Source organism: Populus alba, chromosome 11 (assembly GCF_005239225.2).
Source record: "Populus alba chromosome 11, ASM523922v2, whole genome shotgun sequence".
NCBI classification, from domain to species: domain Eukaryota; kingdom Viridiplantae; phylum Streptophyta; class Magnoliopsida; order Malpighiales; family Salicaceae; genus Populus; species Populus alba.
Window position 1 is genome coordinate 8,461,250 of NC_133294.1, and position 27,319 is coordinate 8,488,568.

At 32.9% G+C, this 27,319-nt stretch overlaps 2 protein-coding genes across 3 annotated transcripts; both read left to right on the forward strand.

The window, feature by feature from the left end:
• Positions 1 to 6,977: 6,977 nt before the first annotated feature.
• LOC118054815 (exonuclease 1) lies at positions 6,978 to 13,999 on the forward strand. The gene is made up of 14 exons (XM_073412465.1): positions 6,978 to 7,267; positions 7,753 to 7,872; positions 8,520 to 8,643; positions 8,806 to 8,943; positions 9,071 to 9,280; positions 9,463 to 9,638; positions 9,733 to 9,816; positions 10,696 to 10,811; positions 11,276 to 11,469; positions 11,573 to 11,627; positions 11,729 to 12,240; positions 12,326 to 12,374; positions 13,361 to 13,580; positions 13,672 to 13,999. Exons 1-14 carry the CDS (start codon positions 7,107 to 7,109, stop codon positions 13,751 to 13,753), a joined length of 2,241 nt encoding a protein of 746 aa, XP_073268566.1. The 5' UTR covers positions 6,978 to 7,106; the 3' UTR covers positions 13,754 to 13,999.
• An 8,701-nt stretch (positions 14,000 to 22,700) lies between these two features.
• Positions 22,701 to 26,758, forward strand: LOC118054774 (transcription factor GTE12). 2 transcript variants are annotated; one of them, XM_035066461.2, is made up of 10 exons: positions 22,701 to 22,895; positions 23,375 to 24,279; positions 24,531 to 24,756; positions 24,844 to 24,908; positions 24,988 to 25,051; positions 25,142 to 25,225; positions 25,323 to 25,441; positions 25,575 to 25,641; positions 26,074 to 26,195; positions 26,302 to 26,758. In XM_035066461.2, exons 2-10 carry the CDS (start codon positions 23,524 to 23,526, stop codon positions 26,551 to 26,553), a joined length of 1,755 nt encoding a protein of 584 aa, XP_034922352.1. In that variant the 5' UTR covers positions 22,701 to 22,895; positions 23,375 to 23,523; the 3' UTR covers positions 26,554 to 26,758. The 2 variants fall into 2 exon arrangements, with proteins under 2 accessions (XP_034922352.1, XP_034922353.1); XM_035066462.2 differs by having other exon boundaries at positions 23,424 to 24,279.
• The last annotated feature ends 561 nt before the right edge of the window (positions 26,759 to 27,319 follow it).

Here is a 27,319-nt window from a genome sequence, read left to right on the forward strand (position 1 = left end):
GAGACCCCAGAGATGGTGTGATTGATTTCCAGGATTTAACATTTAAAGAGTATAGATGGTGAGGAATATGGTTCGGACTTTGGCTTCGGATTCCTCCTCCTCCTCCTCCTCCTCCTCCTCCTCCTCCTCTTCTTATGCTATATATATATATATATATATATTATGTTTTCCTCTGAGGAATTCCGACTTTTGGGTCATAAAAACTGAGAAAAAATAGTGCCAAATGAGATATTAGGAACCAGCTAATACATTGTTTTGCTGTATATCATGTCTTAAGTATATATGGAATTTTGGGATTAAGAAAATTTGCTGCAGAAATTCTCAATCTATTCACAGGAGCCCGAGGGATTAAATTAAGCTGGTTCCCCACAAGTCAACTGATAGGTTGAGGATCTTCTGATTCTCTAACCATGTGGCGCCACAGGATTTATTTAAATGATCAAATTAACTGGATAAAAGCTCTAAAATAATGGCAGAATGCAGCCATTAGGAGCATTGGCCATGACTTGTGATGAACTCATTCGCTCAAAAGCTAATCAGAATCGACCACAGACAGACTTTTGGGTCCGAGCACATCTGGATTTCCTATCGTATACGAAGAGTCTTGAAGAGAATATAGTTGGTGCATTAGAATTATGCATAAATTAACTAATTTGGTCAGTGAGCTCGGAATTCTCTAGTATTTAATAGGGGAAAAAAACAATTTTGATCGTTAATTATTCGCCGTTCATATTAGAACTTCTGTGTGTAAGCGCAAGTCGCCATCTTAAATGATGCTAAGTGTCTGTTCAGACAAGCCATTGTCGTTGGGCATGTGCCATGCCATCCATGGTTAATGTATTTTCCTTATTTTATGAGTGTAAAATGTGAATCCTACGCTAATATTATATTCAATCTGTCATCTGTGTTGCTGGATAGCGTGCTCTGTAACTCGACTCAATATGTATAAATCTGAAACCAAATTCTCGTTAGGTTTTTTTTCTATTTAAAAAAAAAAGCAAATAGGGAAAAAAAAATATAATAGCTCTTCCTTGAGCCCTCCCCCTCTTTTATATATATATTGTTTTTTTCTTTTTCTATACAACATGGCACAACTCTCGGTTATTTGATCGGGACTCGCGGCATATGCTCCAGTGTTTGCTATAAATATAATTATTTTTTATTTGATTTGGATTTTATAAAAAAATTATAATTAAATTAAAAAAATCAAAACTGATTGATTTTGGTTTGATTTAATTTTTTAGAATAAAAACCAGTTCAAATTAGTTTAGCTTGATTTTTTTCAAAATAAATAATTTTAATTTTGAAATTAACACATTAAGACAATTTACAACACATAAAAAATTAAATTTTTTAAAAGTAAAGTTTACGCGCATTCCCAAATATTAACTTATTATTAAAGTTCTTCGTTTCACTTGTCCGTATTTAATCCAAGGGGGAAAAAACAAAAATTTTAAAATTAAACTCTGGTCGGAAAAAAATACATCAAGATAAATTAATTTTAATTTTTTTCACATGAATATATTAAATTATCAAAAATATATTAAAAAAATTAATTTAATAATCTTTGAGGTTAAAAACATCCAGAAAGCTGAACACAAGATTGAAAAGCAGCCAGTTGGAATCAGTCCCCAACTCCCACGTGTGGATTAAATCTACTTGTACACTAAAACCTACTGATATTTTAATAATTGATCCTTAAACGAGAAGAAAACAAGACTCTTGACACCGAAGCCACGTGTGAGCACGAGGCATGATGAATTAGGTCACCGACGTGTTTGCAGAATCATTAACCTGTCAAAAAAAGACCAGACATTGTCAGCTACGTGGACATAGCCAGGTCTTTTTTATTATTATTCACATGAATACTGATAATTGGTAGCTTTTCACTTTAATTTAATATTTTTTTTTTTTAGATATTTTAATATGATAATATTTAAAATAATTTTTAAAAAATAAAAAAATATTATTTTGATATATTTTTTAATAAAAAACAACCATAATACACTCTCAAATAATTTTTTATTATATCTATATTTCTTTTTTCTATGTTTAGTGCTATTTTTTTTCTCTCCAAAACATTTTTTTTCCTTGTCGGCATGCTCTTGAGAGTTGAAAGCACCCTATTAATTTCTTATCAAATGTGCTGTTCATTAATGTTGTTGTCGATATTATTATTTATCAAGTAAATATTTTTTTTTGTTACTGGAAAAGAAAGTGGATAATATAATAAGTAGGATATATATATTGCAACTGAATGAATGCTTGTTATTATTATATTTCCACTCGTTTAAATTGTCAAATCTAACGAGGCCGTGAACTTTAGTTTCTTGGTAAGAATGGGAACATTGTCAAATCTACGCAAAATGGTTTATTTGTTTGTGTAACGGAAAGAAAAGTAGATAGAGACCTTTTCTTAAAGAAATAATTATTCTCTTATATGTAGTTATGTCACGTGTAGAAGTTCGAAAATATTTCACCCTATTTCAGTGTCATGTAGGAGTGCATTAGGCCATGGGTTATTTTTTTTTAAATAATATATTAAAAAATATAACATATAAGAGTATTGAGTGCATCTATAAAGAAAGATCTAAGAGCTTGGAACTTGGTATTACAGTCAAATTCAAGATTATTAGACATGGAGTTGTAATCAGACTCAACACTTTCGAGTTGGGTCGGGCTATAAAACTAGAGGGACTTGAATCTATGCTACAGCCACTCCCAAGCAACTTGGATTAGGTGAATCTTTCCAGCTCCAAGTTTCTTTCTAGTAGAGGATGTTAGATCCAAGTTAATAATAATAATAATAAATTTTACATTTCAAATCAAAGAAAAAACAAATAAAAGAAACAATTACAATATTGGATCCTGCTAGGAGTATGACCCAAAGCTGTTTGATGGGTCCTGCTGACCGTAAGACCTAACACTGATAGGTCATGTTCCCGCAGGACCCAATGCCATAAGATCCTACCGACACTATGACCTAACGCCATTGGATCCTAGTGGCAACAAGACCCAATGACCTTGTTATAATGTTTTACTTACAAATAGAAAAAACAATGTCCCCCGAGCGCTACAATATTTATAATACAAATAATGATATTTTTAATATTAATAATAATAGTAAACGTATTTGTGTTTAAGTGGGTCTAACTATAATATAAAGCATAAGAGCTTTAGACCTATCTTAAATGCCAGACCCATGAGCCCGGATCTGGTTGCAATGCCAAACCTATGAGACTTGAGTAGGGACATTGAACCCAACTTTATTGGGTCAGGCAATGCTATAAGACCCAAGAAACTTGGATCTGCGCTCCTGCCACTTCTAAGCACCTTGGATCAGGTATACCTTTTCAGCCCCAAGTTTCTTGGGTCTGGAAATGGATGCTAGACCTAAGTTAAAAATAAAAAATAATAATAATAATAATAATTAATTTTACCTTTAAAATCAAATCTATATCTTTTTTATGGTAATAATATTTATTGTAAATTTAATAATATTTAACTTGTTTGCCCAAGTTATTATATTTTTTAATTTTTTTTACAAAAATGTATGGTTTTTCTTTGATGGTAATAATAATTTTTTCAATTTACTAATGATAGAAATAAATAATAATACTAATAATAATAATTCTTAATTTTACTCTTCAAATCAAAATATATTATTGTTTTTCAATATTAATAATATTTTTTAAATTTTTTTTATTAATTGTTAATACTTTTTAATTATAATAACATTTATAATACAAATAATAGGATTTTTAATATCAATAAAATTAATTATAACAAAAAAAAAATATTTTTAATACAAATAATAATATTAAAACTACCAATGTTTTAAGTGGGTCTACCTGCAACACCAGGTCCAAGAGTTTTGAGCCCATCTTAAATGCAAGAACCAAAACCCCTAGGTCTGGCTGCAACGTTGGACTTATTAGACGTGAGTCAGGACCCCGAGCCTATTTGTCTTAGGTCCAAACGCTTGACCCAAGTGTCTTGGGTCAGGTGTTGCAGTAAGACCCACAAGACTTCAGTCTACACTCATGCTACTCCCAAGCAACTTGGGTCAGGTATACCTTTCCAACGTTAAGTTTCTTGGGTTTGGAAGGGGATGCCAGACCCAAATTAATTATAATAATAATTGATTTTACCCTTAAAATCAAATCTATGTTTTTTTTTTTTTATATAGTGATAGTATTTATTGTAAATTTAATAATATTCAACTTGTTTGTCCAGGTTCTTATATTTTTTATTTAAAAAAATACATGATTTTTCTCCGATTGTAATAATAATTTTTTTTTCAATTTACTAATAATAATAATAATAATAATAATAATAATTTTTAATTTTACCATTCAAATCAAATCTGTTATTGTTTTTCAATATTAATAATATTTTTTAAAAAAGTTATTAATTATTAGTACTTTTAATTATAATAGTATTTATAATACAAATAATATATTTTTTAATATCAATAAAATTAATTATAATAAAAAAACAATATTTATAATACAAATAATAATATTTTTAATAATAATAATAATAATATTAAACTATCCATGTTTAAGTGGGTCTAGCTATAACACTAAGGCTAAGAGCTTTGGGTCTATCTTAAATGCCAGACCCAAGAGCCTTGGGTCTATCTTAAATGCCAGACCCAAGAGCCTTGAGTGTGTGAACTTGGTTGCGGGCCAAGTCCACGGGAGTACTGGACTTGGTAGGCAACCAAATCAAATGCACCTGGCCTTGGCAGGGGACCAAGTTTAGGGTACATGGACTTGCTGCAAAACCCTAACACATGTCAAAAGGACTTATCGAGCAGGTTTGCACCCAGTGGGCAGGTCTGCAAACCATAGGCGCACTGGTCTCCACCCACCGCTTGGGTATGTAGCCTTTGCGTGTGGGTTTTTAGACCTTGGGGCGCGGGCACACAAACTTGCTCGCTTGTGTGTTGCAACCAGGTGCGCAGGCCAGTCCCTATCGCCCAAGGCTGGGCAGACCTAGTGCCAGGTGTTTGCAGCCTGGGATCACAACCAAGCACGCGGGTCGAGCCTGGCAGCCCTAACGCCAGATATCTGTATCCAAGTTCTTGTATTTTTAAATCTTTTTTTTAATTATGGTTTTTCTTCAATGGCAATAATATTTTTTTTAAAAAAAAAATATTTACTAATGATAACAACAAAAATAATAGTAATATTAATTCTTAATTTTACCCTACAAATCAAATATATTTTTCCTTTATAATATTTTCTACAAACTTATTAATTATTATATGAATAATATTAATTATAATAAAAATCATAATATTTATATCACAATAATAATATTCTTAATATTAATACTTTTAATTATAATAAAGATAATAATACCTAGAATACAAATAATAATATTTATTATAATAATAATAATATTAAACTTGTCCGCCCAAAGTTTTTTATAGTAATAATTTAAAAAAAGTTGTTAACTATTAAGAACAACAATAATTTTTATTAAATGTTTTTTAATTTTTCTTCTCTGCAAGGTCTGCAGACCCAACCACAAGGGTCTCCAACCCCTAGGGGGTCTCCAGAACCTAGGTGCAAGTCAGAAGAGACCTTGGCGGGCAGGCCTGCACCTAACATGCGGGTCTGCATACCTTGTCGAGCGAGTCTGCAACTAGCGCCTTGGGTCTGCAACTTTATTATGCCCCCACTAAACAAATTTGTTATTCATTGTTATGGGGTCTGCAACCTTACCATGCCCCATCAAATAGTGCAATATACAGTAATTCATTTTATACTACCAAACAGTGAAATCTACAATGAAAGCACTTACATTCCACAATAATTCAATTTACAGTAAAACATTGATTCTTTTTAGTTATAATTAATTATAAAATATTAATGAAGTGTTTGGCTTGGAATGTCAATGATCTTTTTTTAGTGAAAGGTAGATTTCAGTATCAAGCTTGGAATTTTCTTGTTTTGGCATAGCATGGAGTGTTCGACTCATAAAAATGATATGGTTTTTAACAAGGTACAGTCGGTTAGGATTCCAATTTCTCTTCAATCTTGCATAGACTATTAGTTTGGCAAAAGTGTAGTGAACCTAAATTTAGCTATACCAGTAAGGCAGTAACAACTTCATTTGTAATGCAGATAATTTTTAGATATGGACAAATACACATTACTAATTTGATTACTCTTTCCTATTATGTTTCTTTTTGTTTCCTTTTATTTCATATATAAAGCAGTCATTTCATTTTCTCGTAATCAATCATTCAACTTTTCATGTTTCATTTTCTAAAGGACTACCTTTTGATATAATACACTCAATTATTATTATATATAAAACTAATTTAAGTAAATGAACTATGAACTATATAATATCATGAAGTGGTGATACAAGAAATAAAACCGAAACCTGTTCCAACCGATTGGTTTTTGTTCGGTTCGGTTATATTCAAAACCAAAACATAACCTACCGGTTTTGGTTCGGTTCGATTATTTTATATTAAAAATAAAAAATTATATATTTTTTTGGGATTTTTTGGGACTTTCTAATGGTTTTATGATGCACATGATTTCGGTTTAGTTCGGCTTTTTTAGTTTGGTTATTATATATTTTTTAACTAAACCAGTTCAGTTTGGTTGAGATTTTTTAGTTTCAGACTTGTAAAATCAAAATCAAACTGAATTGAATGTTTTTTTTAAAAAATATTTTAATCAATTTAATTAAAAATTTTTCATGTTTTGTTTTTTTTTTTAATTTTTTTTTTGATTTATCCATTTTTTTCACCTCTAGTATTACTTAATTAATGGGTCCACTGCTCGCCACCGGCCTAGTTTTTATAGCCCTCAAGTCATTCAACTCCTCCAATGAACGACAGGTATTTCAATTGCCCTTTCAACTTCACACTTTTCTGCTCTAAACCGACAAGTCGTGCAGAAAAACCCAAAAATACACTTTGATGTCCAAAAATAAAGGTTCCCGCCAGCACCAAAACATTTAGGCGCATAAAGGTAATTATTTTGATAGCTGAAACACCGGAGCAAAAAGAATTACGTAATTTTTAATTAATTCTGGGTTTTGGGGGGTGTCAACAAGGGTGAAGAGCAGAAAAGAAAATGGGAATACAAGGACTTTTACCTCTCTTGAAATCAATAATGGTACCAATCCATATTAAGGAATTAGAGGGCTGTTCTGTTGCGGTTGATACCTATTCTTGGCTTCACAAAGGTGCCTTGTCTTGCAGCACTCAGCTTTGCAAAGGATTGCCCACTTCCAGGTTCCTCTTTCTATGCCTGCATTTTCGATTTTTGTAATGACCCAGTTGAAAAGTTTCGAGCTTTAACCTATCTGAGCAAGGGTTTTTTTTCTTTTTTCTTTTTGTTTTAATCTAAATAATGGTGACAATTTTGATTGAATTGGGGTAATGGGTTTTCTTGATTTAACGTGTTACCTTTTTTTTTTTATTGAAAACCTTGATATAGCCATGAATTTGCTTTGGTCTTATTGGATCATTGCGAAGTTTTTTATTTTTTTTTTTTTGAAATTTCAGCTCTTTTCTTTTCTGATTTTCTCCTGAAAATCAATTTAGGAACACCAGAGACTTGGTGTTAAATTTATTTGACATTCTTGGTGGAAAGCTAAAGTACAAGTAATGGATATGTAACGTCTAATTGCTGTCTTCCAAGGAAAAAAATGGTGAAAGAATTATGCATTTCTTATGCGTTTTTATAAAATGGTTGCATTTTGTGTCTGGTATTTTAGGCACATTGAGTATTGCATGCACAGAGTAAATTTGCTGCGGCATTATGGTGTTAAGCCAATTTTAGTCTTTGATGGAGGTCTTCTGCCAATGAAGATTGAACAAGAGAACAAACGTGCAAGGTATGTTACATATCTTTTAACATCCCAGTTCTGCTTTCGAATTGACAATGCTATAAATGCATAAGCTCAAGCGCTTAAAAACTTACTGAAAACAATACTTCCAGCCGAGATTGGCTAGAAGTATTCCTTTTGACTATTTGAATGTTTTGACTGTCAGGTGTCAGTTGTGCAGTCCTATATTTGTTGTCTTTGGTTTAGTGAAATATTTTTCTTCTTCCAAATCTTGTCAACAATTGCTTCTCTTGGAGTGTAAGTTGGTAATGTCTGTAGTTTTTCTCTGGGTACCAATGCTTAAAGTATCTCTGTTTTCGATGTGCTTATGGTATGTGGTTGTATAAATGGGGAGCTGAAAATGTTTGTCTTCTGTCTGTAGCTGTTTAATTTTTCGAGTTTCCTACCTGGTGAAAACACTTCCTGACACTTTTATACTTTTCACTTCCTCTTATAAAGAAGTTTTCTTCACTTGATGGCCTCCAGTTCTGACACCAGACTGTTTCCCCTCTTAGCCCGATCGATTTTAAACAATTGTTAGTTATATCCCACTGTTTAGTCTCACTTTTAATATGGATTTGGGCTTGTTTTGACATTCCATTGGCCATCATGCAAAACTGCTAACGTTGAGATGTTATGCACTCTAACAAATGCAGGACAAGGAAAGAGAACCTTGTGCGTGCTATTGAGCATGAGTCAAATGGAAATTCTGCAGCTGCTTATGAGTGCTATCAGAAGGCTGTTGATATTTCCCCTTCAATTGCACACGAACTAATCCAGGTAGAAATTGTATATCATGAAAGACGAGTTCTCAAATCTATTTGCAATCAGATTTTTAGCATTCAGGGAAGCAAAGTTCTCCATCTTATCTGCAATTTCATTCATGGTTATTCTTAGTACTGCTGATATTAACACCTCTATTGATGTGATTGCATGTGAAAGGTCTTAAGGCAGGAGAATGTATCATATGTTGTGGCTCCTTACGAGGCAGATGCCCAAATGACCTTCTTGTCCGTATGCAAACAAGTGGATGCAGTTATCACCGAGGACTCTGATCTAATACCTTTTGGCTGTCGCCGAGTGAGTCATTTTAGCAGTGGATTGTCTAAAAAACTTCTTGTTATTGTTGCTCTTTTACACTTATGTTGAATCCTGCACTCTTTTCATCCCTAAGACGCTTTACTCATTCCTTTCCCTCTAAATTCAGATTATTTTCAAAATGGACAAGTATGGGCAAGGAGTTGAGTTTCAGAATTCCAGGCTTCAACAGAACAAGGATATAAGTTTTGTGGGTTTCACAAATGAAATGCTTCTTGAGATGTGCATTTTCAGTGGTTGTGACTATCAACAATCATTACCAGGAATGGGACTGAAAAGGGCACATGCATTAATTACAAAGTTCAAAAGCTATGACAAGGTGAATTTATTGTGCGTGTAATAAGAAAAGTTTCCTTGCAAACGAGCAGGATGTATATCATATTGTGATTGGATGCTAGAATTCATTTGTGACTTTTTCCCTATTACTCAAGTGCTTTAATTTCTGTTCAGTAGATTTTTATTATTTCTGGAATATACCAATTGACGATCAATGCCTTTTAGGTGATCAAACATTTGAGATATAGCACAGTGTCTGTTCCTCCACTTTATGAAGAATCGTTCAAGAAAGCAATATTGACTTTCAGGCATCAACGTGTTTATGATCCTACTATGAAAGATATTGTACATTTGTCTGACCTGCCTGACAATATTGGCAATGATTTGGAATTTTTGGGCCCATATCCTTCAAACAGAATTTGTCACTATTCTCTTATTCATTCAACTTTTTATTTATTTTTGAAGCTCTTTGGGCTGTACCTTAATGTGAAATACATTGATACCACAACAGATAGCTACAGGTATAGCAAGAGGGGATCTGGATCCGTTTACTCAAATGCCATTCCAGGTAGCTTCTTTGTCTACATTTTCTTTGTTTTCATCTCCTCTTTCTCCTCTTCTTCAAGTTTCAAGATTGCAGATGCTTCTTCTTTTAGACCATGGATTTAGTCAACTTATTTTGGTAGTTAGCAGCAACTCTTATTTATTTCTGCAACACCTAAAATGCTCAGATAGTGTTTACATGAAAAGAATTCTCAAGTAATTGTTAGATTACTGTTGTTACATACATTGTATGTGGAATGGCCAATGATGTTGCTTAATTAACAAAATCAGGAAAAGGAAAATTAGAGAGATCAACAAAATATACAAAATCTAAGTGTTATAACAGATGAGCAGCCTGCATTCCTGATGTTCACTTGCAAATGCAAAATTATCCACTAGATGCAGTCCACTAAGAATTAAAGATTTAGAGCATCTGCAACTGTTGCTGTTATGATTTGACCTGCTTCTCTGACTGGTAAAATTCTATAAGCCCTTGGTTCAGTGCTCTGAAGTTTCTCATTTAAAAAACTGTCAACCAAACTTTAATTTGGCGTACAGACAGTTTCCTTTTTAACAAGAGTGAAGATATTAGTTGAGGAACTTAGATATAGAAAAAACAATGAATTGACTATGAAATGAAGGGCTTCAGTGAGCTATTCTGTCTTCTGAAAATGACATTATAACATCTCAATTACATGATTTCCAATTGCATTTCTTTATGGCTTGTTCTATGCGGTAATACTTCCTATCAGGTTTTTTCTGCTGAGTATTAATACTTCCTATCAGGGATTTTCTGCTGAGTATTTTTTCCCTCAAGGAAGAGAACATAACAAACTAACACTTTGCTTAGCATCTCAATATTGCTAGCATTGTTTTTCTTAAATTTTAGTTTTCTCCGCAGTTACAGGGAGAAAGTAGCAGTTCTGTGCCGGTACCTAATGTAACTCCCAAATGCAAAAATTATAAACTGGAAAGTGGAAAGAAAAGGCTAGATTTGCCTGTCCAGAAGAATCTGCTGACTAAGTACTTCTGTATCCAATCAAAGAATTTTCTGTAAGAGTTGGCTAGATGATTTTGGTCTTCTTATGTATGTATTGAATATTTTAGAAAGTGAATTGGAAAATTATTAGATACTTTGTTTTAACTGAAATCCACTGCAATTATCATGTACTAGATTAGTTGCCTGTTGAATGTTTTCAAACAAGGGTAAAAGATACAGGGGATTTTAATTTTTGGCCACACTGTAATGCTTCTCATCTGTCCCACTCTCTGTGTGTTTATAGGAGATGTCTTTTTAAGTTGTTTGTGATGGTTCAACCTCCATCCAAGGTCTGACATTGAGGTGCGAACAGATGTTGTGCCTTGAGGTTATGGTAGAAAAGGGCAAGGCTTCTGAGATGTAATTCTGGATGGAGATGATATATTCATATGCATAAATGTGTTTTTTGTGTATGCATAAATCCTATTTCTTTCTAGTTTTCCTTAATGCTACAAGGCTTTTCATCTCTGGAAGCAAAGAGAAACTTCAAAGCACCTCAGTTGTCACCTACAAGTCCAAGTCTGGTGATTCATGCTTCTTCGAGTCCCAGCAATAATGGTAGTGAGGAGGCTGCTTCTTGTAATACCAGCTGCTCTTCAGCATCCTTAGTTGTCTCTAAGAGTGACAGAAACAACCTCCACAGCAACAATGTGAGTAATGCTATAAGAGATGATAAATTCAATTGATGTGATTTGGTTTCAGTTGAATTCCTTTTCTTGCCCTTATTTATAATTTTGGAAGTTCCTCCTGCAGGTGGAAAGTTGTTTTCCAGATGGAGTTCATGAGTTTATGGAGTCTCCAAGTCCTGGTAAGGATTGAGGAAATAGCTTTCTTCATAGTTCATACAGGTATAAATTGTCGAGTTAAGTGAGCATTTAGTGCTTACACGTGTATTTTTGAAACATGAAGGCATGGTGGATGAGAAGGGGCCTCCTGAAAGTATTTTGCTACAACAAATTGGTCATTCAATGCGTGGACCTTGTCAAGCATTACTAAAGGAGTGTAATAATGAGAACACTCCAATTTCTGTTGAGGGGAAAACAAGAACAGAGGACAAAAGGGTCATTGTTAGGAGTCGTTTCTTCCAGCGCAAGTCAATGAACAAGAATGGCCAAGACAATAAACAAGAAATGATCAGAGTCAAGGATGATGTTGCCAGTGATACCTTTGAAGATAGCATCCTTGAGGGATCTGAAAATAGAAGAACAGGGAACAGAGAGATCACTATAAGGAGCTCTTTTTTCCAGCACAAGTCAGTTAATGAGAGTGATCAAGGCAATAAACAAGAAAAGCTCTTAGAAAGGGATGATTCAGCCAACAATATTTATAAAGATTTCATTCTTGAGAGCCCTTCTGACAATAAATGTTCAAATGGCATTATGATGAAAAGAAAGACATCCCCAGATGACAATGTTCAAAGAGTAGGCGCTTTCACCTTTTCTTTCCATTTCATTTTCAAATTATATCTATTAATACCAGGACTCCTTCATCGTTTTGATTGTTCAGAACATGGAAGTGAAGCACATGCGCACAGATGCATCTCTTCCTGATGATGGTATGTCTTATTTATGAGATTGCTTTCCAGAATTCATTCTGAAAATAACTTTTTGTGCATTGAAATGAAATCCAATATGGATTTGCACAGTAATATTATGGTAGGCATGGGCACACTAGTATAATGGTATGCAATATCAAGATGTCATTCAAACACAGACCTACTTAAACTGGGCATCTGACCAAATATCAATTGGAATCAAGAAACAAATTAGTCATATCCATTTGTTCCTTTTGAAATCTCAGATGAATTAGATTTCATGTTAGTTTACTCCACCATGTCGTACAATGTTTTTGAGTCGGGCACCTTTCTTTTTCATTAAACTGTCAATTGATTACTTATCAAGCTTATCAAACTAATTATATGCCTTGTATTAATTTTTAGGCCAACATGTGATAGCTACTTTCCTCTCCCATAACTGCAATTGTTATATTTAAACTGTCATCATCATATAATGCTCTGTTTTGATTTTGGAAGCTTAATATGGCTTCTTAATACTCATTGAGGCATATTGAATGAAGCACGCATACATTTGTCAATACCTGATGCGGTATAAAGGGTCAAGGTATTCAGATATAATTGCCTGGAAGTTATTTAGTACTTTTACGGGTAAATTTATTTAATTTAATAATCAAGTCTTTGTTGTGCCAAATGACATGTTAATATATACTGTAGTGATTGACACCTCACCTCACCTCTTTTCCAATTCCAGTCCTCAAAACAGTACACATAATGAAAAATAATGATTCACAGTCAGACATATTGAGTGCATGCATGATATGTATCTTCATGTAAAGACTTGTGAATTGCGACTCTCTAGGCATAAAAGATGAACCTGTATGCATTGGGTTAGGTGTTGAATATACATCAACCATTTGTTCATTCTCTAAAACTAACAGTTTTTTAACTCAAAAGAAAACATTTCGTGTTCGTTTCTTTCCTTCCCTTTTTTCTGTTTCTTGCCTTTCCTTTTCATCACTGTTAAGGTTGCGATCCTCACCTCAAGGAGACATTAGCAGGGACGAAACTTGAGGAACAGAAGTTTGGATCTGACATTTCACATATAAGCCATTATTCCAACATAGCAGAGAAATCAATAGAAAGATTTATTTCTGTGATATCTTCATTTAGATACAACTCATCTGGTTCTCGTGCCAGTGGACTGCGAGCCCCTCTGAAAGACATTCGGAACACTTGTACCAATAGGTAATATATTTAGTCCTAATGCTGAGTTGTGTTTTGCTATTAAATTTACGCAATTTCTCCATCTATGATGCTGTCTTTCTTTCCGTGGAAGGTCGAATAATGCCGTTGATTTTAGCCAATTTGCTTACATTCCAAAGAACCAGAAGACCACAGTAGCATCTCCAAGACGCTGACTTTTGGAAAACGTGAAGAGAAATGTTAATCGGCTGAGGATCGTGATGTATTTCGAACATAAGAGCCCTACCGTCTATTCCTTCATACTGAATGTTTAATTGTTAAGCTTCTTGCTTTTTTTTTTCTTTTATATTCCTTTGTTGTCATCATTGGTATAGTATTGATATTTAGAACTGCCTCTAATTTAGGTGGCGTATATGTTTTAAGGCTCATTTGGATTTTTATTTGAGGCCTTTAGTTGCATTGCTATCCGTATAACCTGTGCCCTCCGCATGATACTGCTGCAAGTTGAGATGTTGACGTTCAGTATTTTTTCTTCCATCTAATATGAACATTATTCTGTTCACAAATATTTATAGGGAACCCGATTACTCTAACTATTGTCTGGTGTTATCTTAACATGTATAATGGATTTGTAAATCAAAGTTAGTAAATATCAAAAACCCTTACAAATCTTATAAATACTCTCCTAGAAAATAATAGTAGGAGAGAAAGAGGACTAGAAAAGATTGATAAAGAAACTTTAAAATGAATGTTTAAGAGTCTGGTACAAGGATTTCCATAACTTTGAGAGAATAAAAAACTTGGAAAAGAAGGAAATAAAGGGTAATAATTATTTTTTGAATTTTAGCTTTGATTTTGATTAATAAACAAAAATACTATATTTTTATTTGTTTGATCTTATTTGGAGTTGATATGAAAATTTGATGGCAGGGTTATTGATATATATTTTTTGGTTAATGTGTTTTTTGGTTTCTTGGGCATGGTTTGGGTTTTCAAGTATTTAAAGAGTTACTTTTGAATTATAATTTGATGTTTTTTAGGCTATTTTAAGTTGGTAGTTTTGAAATTTGAAATTTTTTGCATGATTTTGATGCTATTTGTTAGTTTTTTTTTTATTCAAACTTGTTTGGTTATGGTTAATTTGTTAGAACAAAGAAAGCATGTGTTAGAAGTTAAAAATTATAGTTTTGGAGGCTTGATAATGTGCTGGGTTTCTAGGCTATTTTTTGGCTGTTGGGCAGTGTTTTTCGTGTTCATGGAAAGAATATTTTCTTAGCTCCATGATTTGATTAGTTTTGGTCAAATTCTTTGCAAAAAATCCTTTGGGAGGCTTTATTAGTCAGTAATTTAGGGTTTATTTTCATCAATAACATGCTTTTAATAGGTTGTAACCCTAGGGTTTCAATTTTGAACTGAAACTCATTTTGACAAAATCATAGTATTTGAGTGATAAACGAAGTGCATGAATGTTAGATTATTGATGCTTGCATGCTTTTTAACATGCTTATGCCCTTGGTTTGTCCATATATGGTTTGATTTGAAATCTACGTTATTGGGTTCATGATGAATGTTATTCGATGTTCATTGTTTTTTTGGGTTTTAATTTGTTTTGATAAAAAGTTTGAGTTTTTATGTTTTTTTAAGTTTAATTTTATTTTGGATTCTAGTACAGGTTTTGGTTTGTTTTTCAAGTCAAACTAGTGGACTTTGGTTCGGTATGTGGTTGAACCAAAAGTTTCGGGGCAAAATAAAGTCAAAGGTTAAGATCTTGTTTGGTTGATATTGTTTTTGCTAAGGGTTTTCTTTTGGCTTAAAAGTGTGTTTAGCGAACAACTCATAAGCCTATTTTAATAATTTTGGTTTTAGAAAAAAATAAGTTTCGCAAAACATGGCCTTTAAAAAAAATAAAAAATTTTGCTTGAATACAACTTAATCCTTACAAAAAAATTGCATTTTATTCATAAAAAAAGAGAAAAATTTTTAGCATTGTTTTAGAATTTTATTTTTTATATTTTTTTAGAGAATTTAAATATGTTTGTGAGATGTTTTAAGAATTTGGTCAATATTTCAATAACTTTAATTTTTTTTTCATTTGAAAATTAATGGTCAACATTCTGATATAAATGTTGGATCTACAAGTAAGCTGATATTTAAATATCAAGAATTGACTAGAAAATTCTTAGATATTTTTTGAATATTCACCAATTTTAATTGAGATATTTTTCACCAAAATATACGAGTTGTGGGAAACACTTTTACTTTCCCGGATATGTGAACCCTGTCAGGGCACTTACATGAATTCTTTCAATAACGATTTATTTGGGCATATGAACCCATAATAAATTTGAAATGCTAGTTTTCTTCATGAGCATAAATCTTTGTTTTGAACCATAGTTGGACCACTAGTTAGGAATCCCATCAACGCCTTTAACCCATATCCAGGTCACACAATACAACTTACCTCAAGTAAGGTGTGTTAGGGGTGCTAATACCTTCCTTTGGTACAACCAGCCCCTTACCCAGAAATTTCAAATAAGACTAGTCCACTTGGGTCTCTTAGTAACCCTAAACCAAACAACTAAGTGGCAACTCCTTGACTCCCTGACGTCCTGCTATACCGTGTGCATACGTGCGACATAATGATGACTCTATTGGGGTTTTCTAATTTTTTTACAGTATTGGACTAGGCTTTGAGTGTTCTATGTGGTTTATGTGATTTGATGTGCCTAAATTTTCATATGTGGCTTACTTTTTTTATATACTTATTTATGTTTTAGCATATTTTATCATACTCATGCATGTATATTGGATATGGATGAATGTCTTCATGCATCGCTAGTCCATTTGTGATATATTGCTTTGGAATACACACACTTGAAAAACTCTAAGTTAGGTGTGGGAGTAACGATTAACCTTTTGACTTTCAGTCAGGGTTTAAGTTCGTGAAACCATTCAACTCTTTGTTGAGTGTTTGGATTGGTAATGATTGGTATACGTACCATCTCATTACCTATTGAACCCCCATATTACCTTCACGAGGGTAATCATTAGGACAACAAGAGATCCTTTTAAGATTAGATAGTACTTACCTCAATGTCTCACATAAAAAGAGATAAAACTTGCATGTATGATGTATGTTTCATAATTAAACACTATTGCATTAAGACATGCTCAACCTTAAAAAAACATTTTGAATTGTAAGACTTATGACTGATAAAATAACCACCATTAAAGAGATGACCTTTGTTGAATACGGATTGGATTCTAAATCCCTTTAGCTGTTAGAATATGATTGTCTGATATTGAATGATAGTAAATCGTCATCCATCAGAAATGTGAGTTGTTCTGAAAATGACTTGAAGAAGCTCATATCACACATGAAAAACATCTGCGAGGATGGGTTTTTAAAGAAATATGAGAGGATGGTGGAAATCATAAAAGTGTGTAGAATTCAACAATTAAAGCCTTGATGTATTTTTAGAACCCTGAGTACCGATGCTTCACTTTTAGAAATGTAGACGTGTGTTCTATTATGTAAGAGTATGATTTACTGACTAAATTCCCTTGAAATATATGCAAAGTCTACTTCAACTAAAGACATGACAAAGTGCTAATTGAATTGACCAAATTGATCAAAGTTCCAGATCTTAATAAGATATTGGAGAAAAATGCTAATGAGTAGAAATGAAAGATGATTGAAGATGTGCATGAAAGGAAGAAGAATGACTCTACATATGTTGAAGAAAAGAACATAATACATGTTTTATGAATCTTCAGGTTGGTGTTATTTTCAAACCTTACTAGAATAATCAGTTTAGAGGCAGTTGCAAGTTTTGTTATATATGAAAACACTCAAATAAATCTCATTGTGGTGATACTAGCAGAAACTATCTTGACGTTCAACCATTGTATGAGGGTTAACAAGGGATTGATGAGATAATATGAACAAATTGTTATACAGATGGCTGATTAGCTATTTAAAAATCAATAAGCCGATATTAAACAACTTTTGATGGTTAAGAAACCATCTCCGACCACTTCAGAGGCTATAACCACCATTATTCAATTGACAAACACCCCCTTTATAGCCTATACCTATGAAATTGGATATATACACCCTAATACTTTTACATAAGTCTCTAATATCTTGTCCCTGATCAGTTTCCTTACATTTTTAGATTCAGGATTGATTGAGTTAGCACATTTGAATGAATGAATATGAAGATACAGACCTCCAAATTGAGTGAGGTTAGATCCAAACAAAAGGTGTGCATCTCTTCTATTAACTTCATGTGGTTTCCAATGACGTTCACATCATGGTTGCTCCAACGAAGCCTTGACTGTGACACTCGTGTTTCAAAAACCACCAATTTTTTTCATGTGGTCACACTTAAAGCTTCTCAAAAGGTTCTTATCAATGGCTTTAAAACCTTCCTCTCAATATCAAAAGGTCAGAAATACCTCCTTGCCCTGCAAGTTTAGCAAAACCACTGAGTACCCCTAAAACCAAAACCATCATTGCAGAACCAGCCTAGTACAAAAGCATATAACTATTAGCTTTTGTCCAAAACCATCTCACTTTGATCAAAATGCTAAGCTTTGGTTAATTTTTGAGAGAATCCACCAAAAAATCTAGAAAAACCCTATAAATATCTCTGGAAATTAGAGAAGAAAAAAAGAGAAAGAAAAAACATGGGGAAAGACTCTGTTAATAGAACCTATTGTAAAGGTTCACAGCTTAATATAAAAGGTCTTACAAGCTTTGGAAAAAAAGAGAGTGAAAGGAAAAAAATAAAGGAAGGAAAAGAGAATAAAAAATATCAGCCTATAGTCGATAACCTTGAAGAAGGTATAATCATGTAACAATTCAGGGGTGGAGTCCATGTGACATGTCCATTCATGCTTTCTTAATATTTAAACCTCTTTTGATGTTTTTAAAATTTGTTTAGTGTTATGATATTTTTGAGTTTTATTTTGATTAATATGTAAACATATTTTTTTTATTGTTTAAATCTTGTTGGAGTTATTGATGTTACTGAGTGTCAAGATAATATGTTTGTGACTGATTTTGATAAAATATGGTAGTTTTGGATTCAACTAAAAATTGATAGTGAGTGTTTGATGTCTTTTCTATTTTTGTTAGTGTATGTTCTTGGTTTCTAAGCATGATTTAGGTTTTAAGTGTTTCAAAAGTCAGTTTTAAATCAAAATTTGATGTTTTCGTTGGCTGTCATTGGGCCTGCGATTATGAAGTTGGAATTTAATTCATGTTTGTGATGATTTGATGTTTTTTTGTTAGTTTTTTGGATTCAATTATGCTTGGTATTGATAATGTAGTTTGTGAGGATAAAAAACAACGTGTTTAGAGGCCTAGAAGGCCAAATTTGGATTTTGGCATTACTTTTTCAATTTCTAGAAATTTTCCAGATCTTGGGTTTATGTTCTTCCCATGAACTTTGCCTTAACTTCTTGTTTTTAAGCTGTTTTGGGTTAATTCTTGGCACATACATGTTGCCTTGTCATTTTTGGCAAATAATCTAGGGTTAAAACACACCAATAACATGTATTCATGCATTTAGATTCCAAGGGTCCTTCGATTGTCCAAATACATTTTGATCAAAATGTGGCATTTGAGTTTTAATCAAACAAAACCTTGCCCTTGATTGTATGAAAACTTTTTTGATTTGTGATTTGTGTTTGCTGGGTTTTGATTTGAATGTTCATCGTGTTTTTCATGTTCTTGGTATTTGATTTGTTTTTGTTAGAAAATTTTATGTTTTTTGGTTTTTTTGAGTTTTGATAAGTTTTTGGTTTAATTATTTGTTTTGCTTTAGTTTCGGGTTAAACCACGATTTTATGTTCGATTCAAGGTTGAACTAGTGTTTTTGAGTCAACCCGATTAGTTTTGTTCTCGGTCAGGTACTAAGGTTTTGTTTGGTTGGTTACTATTTTTATTGAGGAATTTTTGGTCTAAGGGATTGTTTGGCAAACACGGCAAACACACCATTGGACCTATTTTGACAATTTTGCATTGAATAAAAGTTGTTTTTTTTTTTTTATTCCAAACAATCTCCAAATAAATTCCAAAATACTTCTAAAAAATTTCAAAGACCAATTTAAAATTATCTATGGGTCATTTGCATGTTTTTTTAGCAATTTTATTTAATAACAGGACAATAAACTTATACTGTAAGATGTTATCTTAGTATTAAAATATCTGTTTTTCATCAAAATCTCAAAAAAATTGCAAAATTTCTAAAAACCTTTCTCATTTAAAAAAAATACAAAAAATATATTTTACTTGGTATGCATATGACCAAATCTCTCAAAAAATAAAAATCATATTTTGAATTAAAAAATATAAAAAAAATACATGGTATGATTTAACATTTTTTTATATACATAAAATTTCAAAAAAAAAATCTCTGCATGCATTTTTTGGATTTAATAACCAATTTATTGAATCCATGAGAACTTGACCAATATTTCAAAATCTTAATTTTTTCTTTCCTGAGAATTAATGGTTAATATTTTGATATGAATATTAGACCTATAAGTAGGTTGATATTTAAATACCGAGAGTTGATTAGAAAATTCTGAGAATTTTTCGGATATTCATCAATTTTAATCAGGAGTATTTTTCACTATGATATACGAGTTGTGGAAAACTCTTTCACCTTCCATTATATGTGACCCTTGTTAGATCACCTACATGAATTTTTTCCACATGAATTTATTTAGGTATACAAGCCCATAATAAATTTAAAATACTAGATTTGTTCATGAACATAAATCTTTGTTTCAAGTTATAGACGAACCATCAGTTAAAAACTCATCAATATCTTTAAGTCACATCAGTTACGAACCATCTTTGTTTTTGTTTTTTCTTAATTAAAATTGGAATTTTGGATATTTAAGAACTCATGCCCATCCCATCCCATCATCAACTTTTTTTTTTGTTCTTTCATAATTTCTAATTTTAAACAACATAAAATAACCATTGCTTAAACGAACCTAACCCAATAAATAAGATATACAAGTTAACCTGCGCTACATAATGAGTTATATAATTTTTCTTCTAAGTGTAAATCTCAAAATCTCATGCAAGTATCTTATTAAATAAATTAAGAATCATATGTGCAAATAAATGAAGAAAAAACCATTAACGATAAATAAAAAATAAATTGAAAAAATCAAAAAATAAATATAGATCAAGATATTTGATCTCGTAATATAAGACATTTACCTAGTTGTGTTTATGAATTTTTTTTTTATCAAAATAAAATTTTGTCTAAATCAAACAATAATAAAAACAGACACACGTGAAATTGATTGACTAAAACAAAAGAAAAACAAAATCATGTAACGTTGCACACATTAAAAATATCATATAGAAAAAGAAAAGCCAAGTCAACCTGAGGTAGCATAATAGACATATAATATCGGTAATAAGAGGCGACAAAACTTGAGTTAATCTGCAAAACCCGTGACATGAGTCATGGGATTGAGATACCAAATAGAAAATAAATTGAAAAAAACCATAAAGCTAATATTAGAAAAAAAAACTAACATCAAATGATGAAATCGAAAAAAGAAGAGTGAAAAAAAAAGGATGTCAATCTGCATTAACTTTTTAAGATCTTAATCTGCATTAACTTTTTAAACTCATGACCTGAGTCATTAGACCATAAGCACTATTAATGGAAAGACCGTGAGGCCCAATCCTTAGCAAATCAAACGTTTAAATATTAAATAGGGAAAAAAAATCAATTATACAAAAAGATCTAAAACAAAAAAATATAAATAAAAGAATGAGAGTGAAAATAAAAATGAAAAAAAATAAACTAGAGGACACCCATTTTTTTTTTATTAGAGGGTTAAATTGAAAAGAAAACAACTTTAACAAAAGAAAAAAAAATGAAGACTAGATTAGAAAAAATAATATACCATAAACTTTGATTGAATGATGAAATTGAAAACCAACAAAACTTTAATCAAGACTAAATTAGAAAAAATAATATATCATAAACTTTGATTGAATGATGAAATTGAAAGCCAATAAAACTTTAAATCAAAGGGCAAATGAAAAAATATAAAAACCAAAAGAATAAGAACCAAATTAGAAAAAAAAATAATATATGAGAAATTATAATGGAAAGACTAAACTGAAAACAAATAAAACTTTTATAAAAGTGCTAAGCACAAAAAATCAGAAATAAAAGGAATAGAAATTAAAATTAAAATTAAAATACCAAACAAAAAGAGAACCATTATGTATCTTTTATGAGAGCAAAGAAAAAAAGAAAATGTTCATCAGCAATGAACCAACCACCTATTGTTTTATACATTCTACTAAATATAAGAGGAAGTTGTAATGATTCTAACATCATCATGAAAAGCAATATTCAACTACCAAACACCACCACATACATCGCCTAAAAGATGCAAGCAACATTCTCTTGCGGGCACATGTCATAAATTTTTTTTCATATTTTTTAATTATTAAAGTATAAAAATACCTTACCTCTCATTAGTTCTAAATATAACAAAAAACCAAGATAAAAAGATTAAAATACACATACAAGATGGTTTTAGTTTTTTTTTTTTTTTAATGAGGGTATGATCATCATTTTACTATGCAACAAAAAGTAAAATTACAATGAAACCCTTAACATAAAATTATTTTTTCCTTCTAAGATTACTTTGGTAATTATACTAGTCTCGCTATATTGTTTACTTTAATCAAAATCTCATCCTCTCTTACTAAAGTAGTCTAAATTAATCTACAAGTCTAATAAGAGCTAAATTAAAAAAAAAATGCAAAAAAAAAAAGTATTGTGAACATTGTGCGTTTTACCCCATGAATTCCCCTTACCTTTTCTATTTACTTATAATTATAATTATAAATATTCACTCCCGCCCGATTTTGTAATTAATAACTAAAAAACTCAATTATCGTCTTTTTCTATTTAACACAAATTTCTAGAATTACCAACAAGTACATCATCTAAACCAAAAGAAACAAAAACGCTACTAAAATTAAAACCGCGACGGACGTTAACGAGGACAAAAGCGTCATTACAACAAAACGCGGTAATGTACTTGGATCTCCTACTCCAACTCCCAGTAGGCCAGTACTATAAATAAAGCCACCCACAGAGAGAGAGAGAGACAAAAGAAAAAATTAAAAAAAAAAAGAAAAGAAAAGAAAAGAAAAAACCCTAAAATAGATTAGAGAGCGAGAGCGAGAGAGCTCACTCTCTAGTAGACACTGCCCTACAAAACTACCTATTCTCTTGCCTTCTTGCAGTCAAATCTTCTTCCAGAGCAGCCTGCGATCTACCCTTTTGGATCCTGGTAAGTCTTTCTTTAAATCTTAATATCTTACTGTTTAATTGTGATTTCGGATTTCGTGTTATTTATCTTTTTTTGCGCTAGACTCATCGGACTTTAGGGTTATTTTTTGGATATCGATATCTGGGTTTTTTTGTTTGATTGTTTTTCTTATTCGACTTCAAATTCTGGAAACCCCAATCTTGTTCTCTGTTGGTTTTCGTGTTTATACTTTGCTTTTGTGAATTAAGTTAATGGTTATTGATTTAATGGTAAAATAACTGTTGTTGTGATTTAATGCAATGCGAAGAAGATTAAAACTTTGTGTGTGTGTGATGCGAGTTTGAATTGAATATATATATATCTATATATATATATATATTCTGTTTGATATTTGACTTCAGGTTTTTTCGTGGGCTCGCCTGCTTTGCTGATTTCTTTCATTTAAATCTACATTTTTTTCCTTTTCTGGGCCTTCCTTATTTGTTTTGAAACTTATGCAGGGTTGTATACTATTCCCTTGCTTATGCATGTTGGTTTTGTTGACGTTAGGGCACTGCTTGACACAGTGCTGCTGGTCATATAATTTTGGTGGTGCCTGGTAAGCTGGAAATCTGAGGTTACTCCTCTCAGGTGCTTTCAGCTCATCACAATGATTGCTGCTGGGAGTGTAGTGATGAAGAAGTTGACAATTAAGATTGCTTCCCAAAGAATAGAAGTTATTCCGGGGAAAAAGTTGCTTGCTGCTGAACGGAGTTGCAGTGTTTCTGTGGGTGAGAATCCTGGTTCTCAGACAAGTAAATCAGAAATTGTGAAGCAGAAATCTTCTGTGTCAGGTTCTAGGAAGCGTGGACCACCAAAGATGATGGAGTGTAAACAGCAGAAGAGGCTGAAGATGGACCGTGCAGTGACACAACAGTGTTCTGCCCTTCTAAAATCACTGATGGTTCATCCAGCTGGCTGGGTTTTCAATAAGCCTGTGGATCCAGTAGCACTGAATATTCCTGATTATTTCTCTATTATATCAATTCCCATGGATCTAGGAACAGTAAAGTCTAAGCTGGGAAAGAATTGTTATGCTAGCATCAAGGAGTTTGCAGATGATATCAGACTGACCTTTTCAAATGCCATGCTGTATAATCCTCCGACAAATAATGTCCATAAAATGGCAGAGGAACTGAATGGGATTTTTGAGACAAGTTGGAAAGCTTTAGAGGATAAATGGAATAATGAAGGACCTAAGTTTGGAAGTGGAAAGATTATAAGCGGACAGACAACACAAATCATTGATTCCAGACCGAATTGTCCCAGAACACCTCCTCTGCACAGCAATGCTTTGCCAAAGAAGTCAAAACCATCTGAAGAAAAGGTGATAAGGTGCTCATCCACTGCAAGTGTTGTTTTGGAAGTAAGTCATTCCTTTAGATTTAGGATGGATTGGATCTGTACTGAAAAACTAGAATACAGCTCTAACTAGAAACCTCTGATTGCTGTATATATATCTGACCAATGTGTTTTGGCTATTGTATTATATATTTTTTGCAGTTTTTTTAGTAATTGAAGTCTGCTATGTTCTAAGTACTTTGACTTTCTAATGTATATTTATATATTTTCAAAATCTTTGTAGTTGAAGTTTGTATATTTCTGCTTTGTTTATAGGCAAAGCCTACTAAACCAGCAGGGGTGTGCAAGTCTCAAGTGCCAAATTCTTACAAAGGTGTGAAGTGGCAGAGTAGTGTTATAGGCACTGATGGCGGTGGAAGACATGCATGCGTCTCTAAGAATGTGAAGCCATTGTTGATCCCAGTTGCCCCAAACTGTAGTAGCTGTGGCAGTAATACTTGTCAATGCAGGCTCCAAAGTGATTCAAACCATACAAACTCAGGTGGATAGCTAACTTTATTTTTTTCCCTTGCCATGGTTTGGTTACATATTTATTTCTTTGACCATTGTATGTTTTTCCTTGGCTTAGATATATCATCTGAGAGATCATCAGGGAGAGATCAGCGTGCATTTAGCACTGATACCTCCAAACTGGTATGGTAATGTGTCCATCATGATCCAGTGTTGGTCAAAATTCGATTTTCTGCAATGTCTGATCAAGCATGCTTGTCAGTTATTTTTCCAGGAAAAAAGCATGCCTGTACCACAGATGAGCAAATCAGATCCAGATTCTGATGGTGAGAAAACTTGTTTTTGGTATTTGTAATATTAAAATGCATACCATATGGTTACCTTACTTCTGTAATGCTGTTCCAACTGATATGTAGGGGCTGTTAGTGCTTTGGATGATGAAAATATATGTCCCAGTTCCCAGCTTACAACTCCGGCTGCAGATGCAGCATCTGGAGAAGGTTGGCTTTCATGTAATTGAATTAAGTGCTGGTGCTGGTGTTTTAACCTGATTTTAATTCTGATTTTTTTTTTTTTTAATTTGCTTTTGTTTGTTAGACTGGAGCTCTCTTTTTGATGTTCCATTGTCTCCAACTAAAGCTCTACGTTATGCAACAATAAAACATCGATTTGCAGATACTATTTTAAAAGCTCAAAAAAAGGCACTGCCTAATGATGTAAGTTTTTTTTTTTTTTTTTTCTTTTTCTGCGGCAGTCTGAGGTGTTGTTGAATCTTGACTCTTTACTGTGAAATGAGGGTAGCCGATGGTACAGGTGCCTGATTTTTCATTTCGTCTTTCTTATTGTTAGGGTGATAAAGCTGATCCAATGAAGATGCGGCAGGATAAGGAAAGATTAGAAAGGCGGCAGCGGGAAGGTAATTTAGGTCATTTATTGTCTTCCTAAATATGCTACATCAGGTATTCCTTGTTAGAATCGTACACAAACATGGTAGTGGGTCCTTACATATCATATTAACAATCAAAAGAAAAAAATGTTCCACACAATTTCCTGGTTATTGATATTCAGCATTCAGGCATGGTTAACTTTGTGATGGGTATGTTGGGCTGGTGTCAAATTTTTCCAATTTTTTGCATTGTTATTCTTGAAATTAGATGATTGTATTATTTCTGTTGGTATGGTGTCCAATTTTATATTGTGTGGGATCATGTGTATGGTATGTGAATTCACATGTTTTCTATTTCTAAGATTGATCTCTGTCTATTACATGGTTTTTCGATCTTTTTTTGTTCATGCCGGTGTCCCATATTTTGTTTTAATTGTGGACTTTGATTTCATGATAATATAGAGAAGTCTTGGATTGAAGCACAAATCCGAGCTGCTGAAGCTGCCTCTCGAAGGAGGGAAGAGATGGAACTGAAAATGCAACGGGAGAGGGAAAGAGAAGCAGCTCGAATTGCGCTACAAAAGGTTTGCTTGCTAATTGATTTTCACAATTGAACTTGTATTTGTGGATCCTCCTGATTGATGTTACTTTAATTTGCCTCTTACCTGTTGATTTTGGTTGCCACTGCAGATGGAAAAGACTGTTGAGATTGAACAGAACCTAGATATCCAAAGAGAACTGGAGAGGCTCTGTGGCTGTTCAATATCATTCGATTTCCGTTTTGGCAGCGGAAAGATGGAAGTGGTAAAGAAGGGAGAAATTGGAGCGTGCGTCGGGAGTCCGCTTGAGCGGTTGGGTTTGTTTATGAAAGATGACATTGAAGATGAGGATGGTGGGGAGTTTCTGGATGGAGATGGAGAAGAGGGGGAGATACTCTGTTAAAAACCCGACAGGTTTCTAAGCATGTCAAGTAAGTTTTTTTCAGGGAAAAGATAGGGTGTAAATGTATTAATTTTGTAGTGGGATAGAGGGATCAATGTAGCACTGAACTAGTATATCTATAGGTGGATGGATATATAGTTCTCTGGTTAACTCACCATTCGCCTCTTCACTCTTGAGAGCACTTGTAAATCCTCCTTTTTTTTCTCTTGGGTTTTATACCGTGTGGACAGCCGTATCTGCATGTATGTGTACACGCACACACACACACAGTTGAGCAATCGACCATATCAGGGAGCTTCTTCTATGCGATTGAAAGGTCAAGATATGCATCTCCATCTGCCTGCCTGGACAAAAACTTTCCCCCTTGAAAGCAGGAATTCGGTAGCGAGCAGGCAATTTTGGGCCAAAAGCAATAAAAATAATAAAATAGCCATCAATGAATGTGCGAGCTCAAGGGCTATTATTTTGTCTGCCAAAAACCAAAAAATGCCTTTTAGTATTCTCATGAACTCTTAAGACATGTCACCGTACCAAAACAAAACCATTTGAATTCCCTTTGTAAATTAGGGCCTTGAGCATTAGAAAAGTAACGGGTAGTGTCGTAAATATAACTACACAGCAGCGACGTGGATTGCCGCAGTACGTATGAATGTAGCCCCTTCTTTTGTCCTTTCGACAACTATTCATTTCGGATACTATGTTCTCTTTTCATTTTTCGACTCCTATATTATATTTATAATTTATTTTTTTATTTTGATTTGTTTAC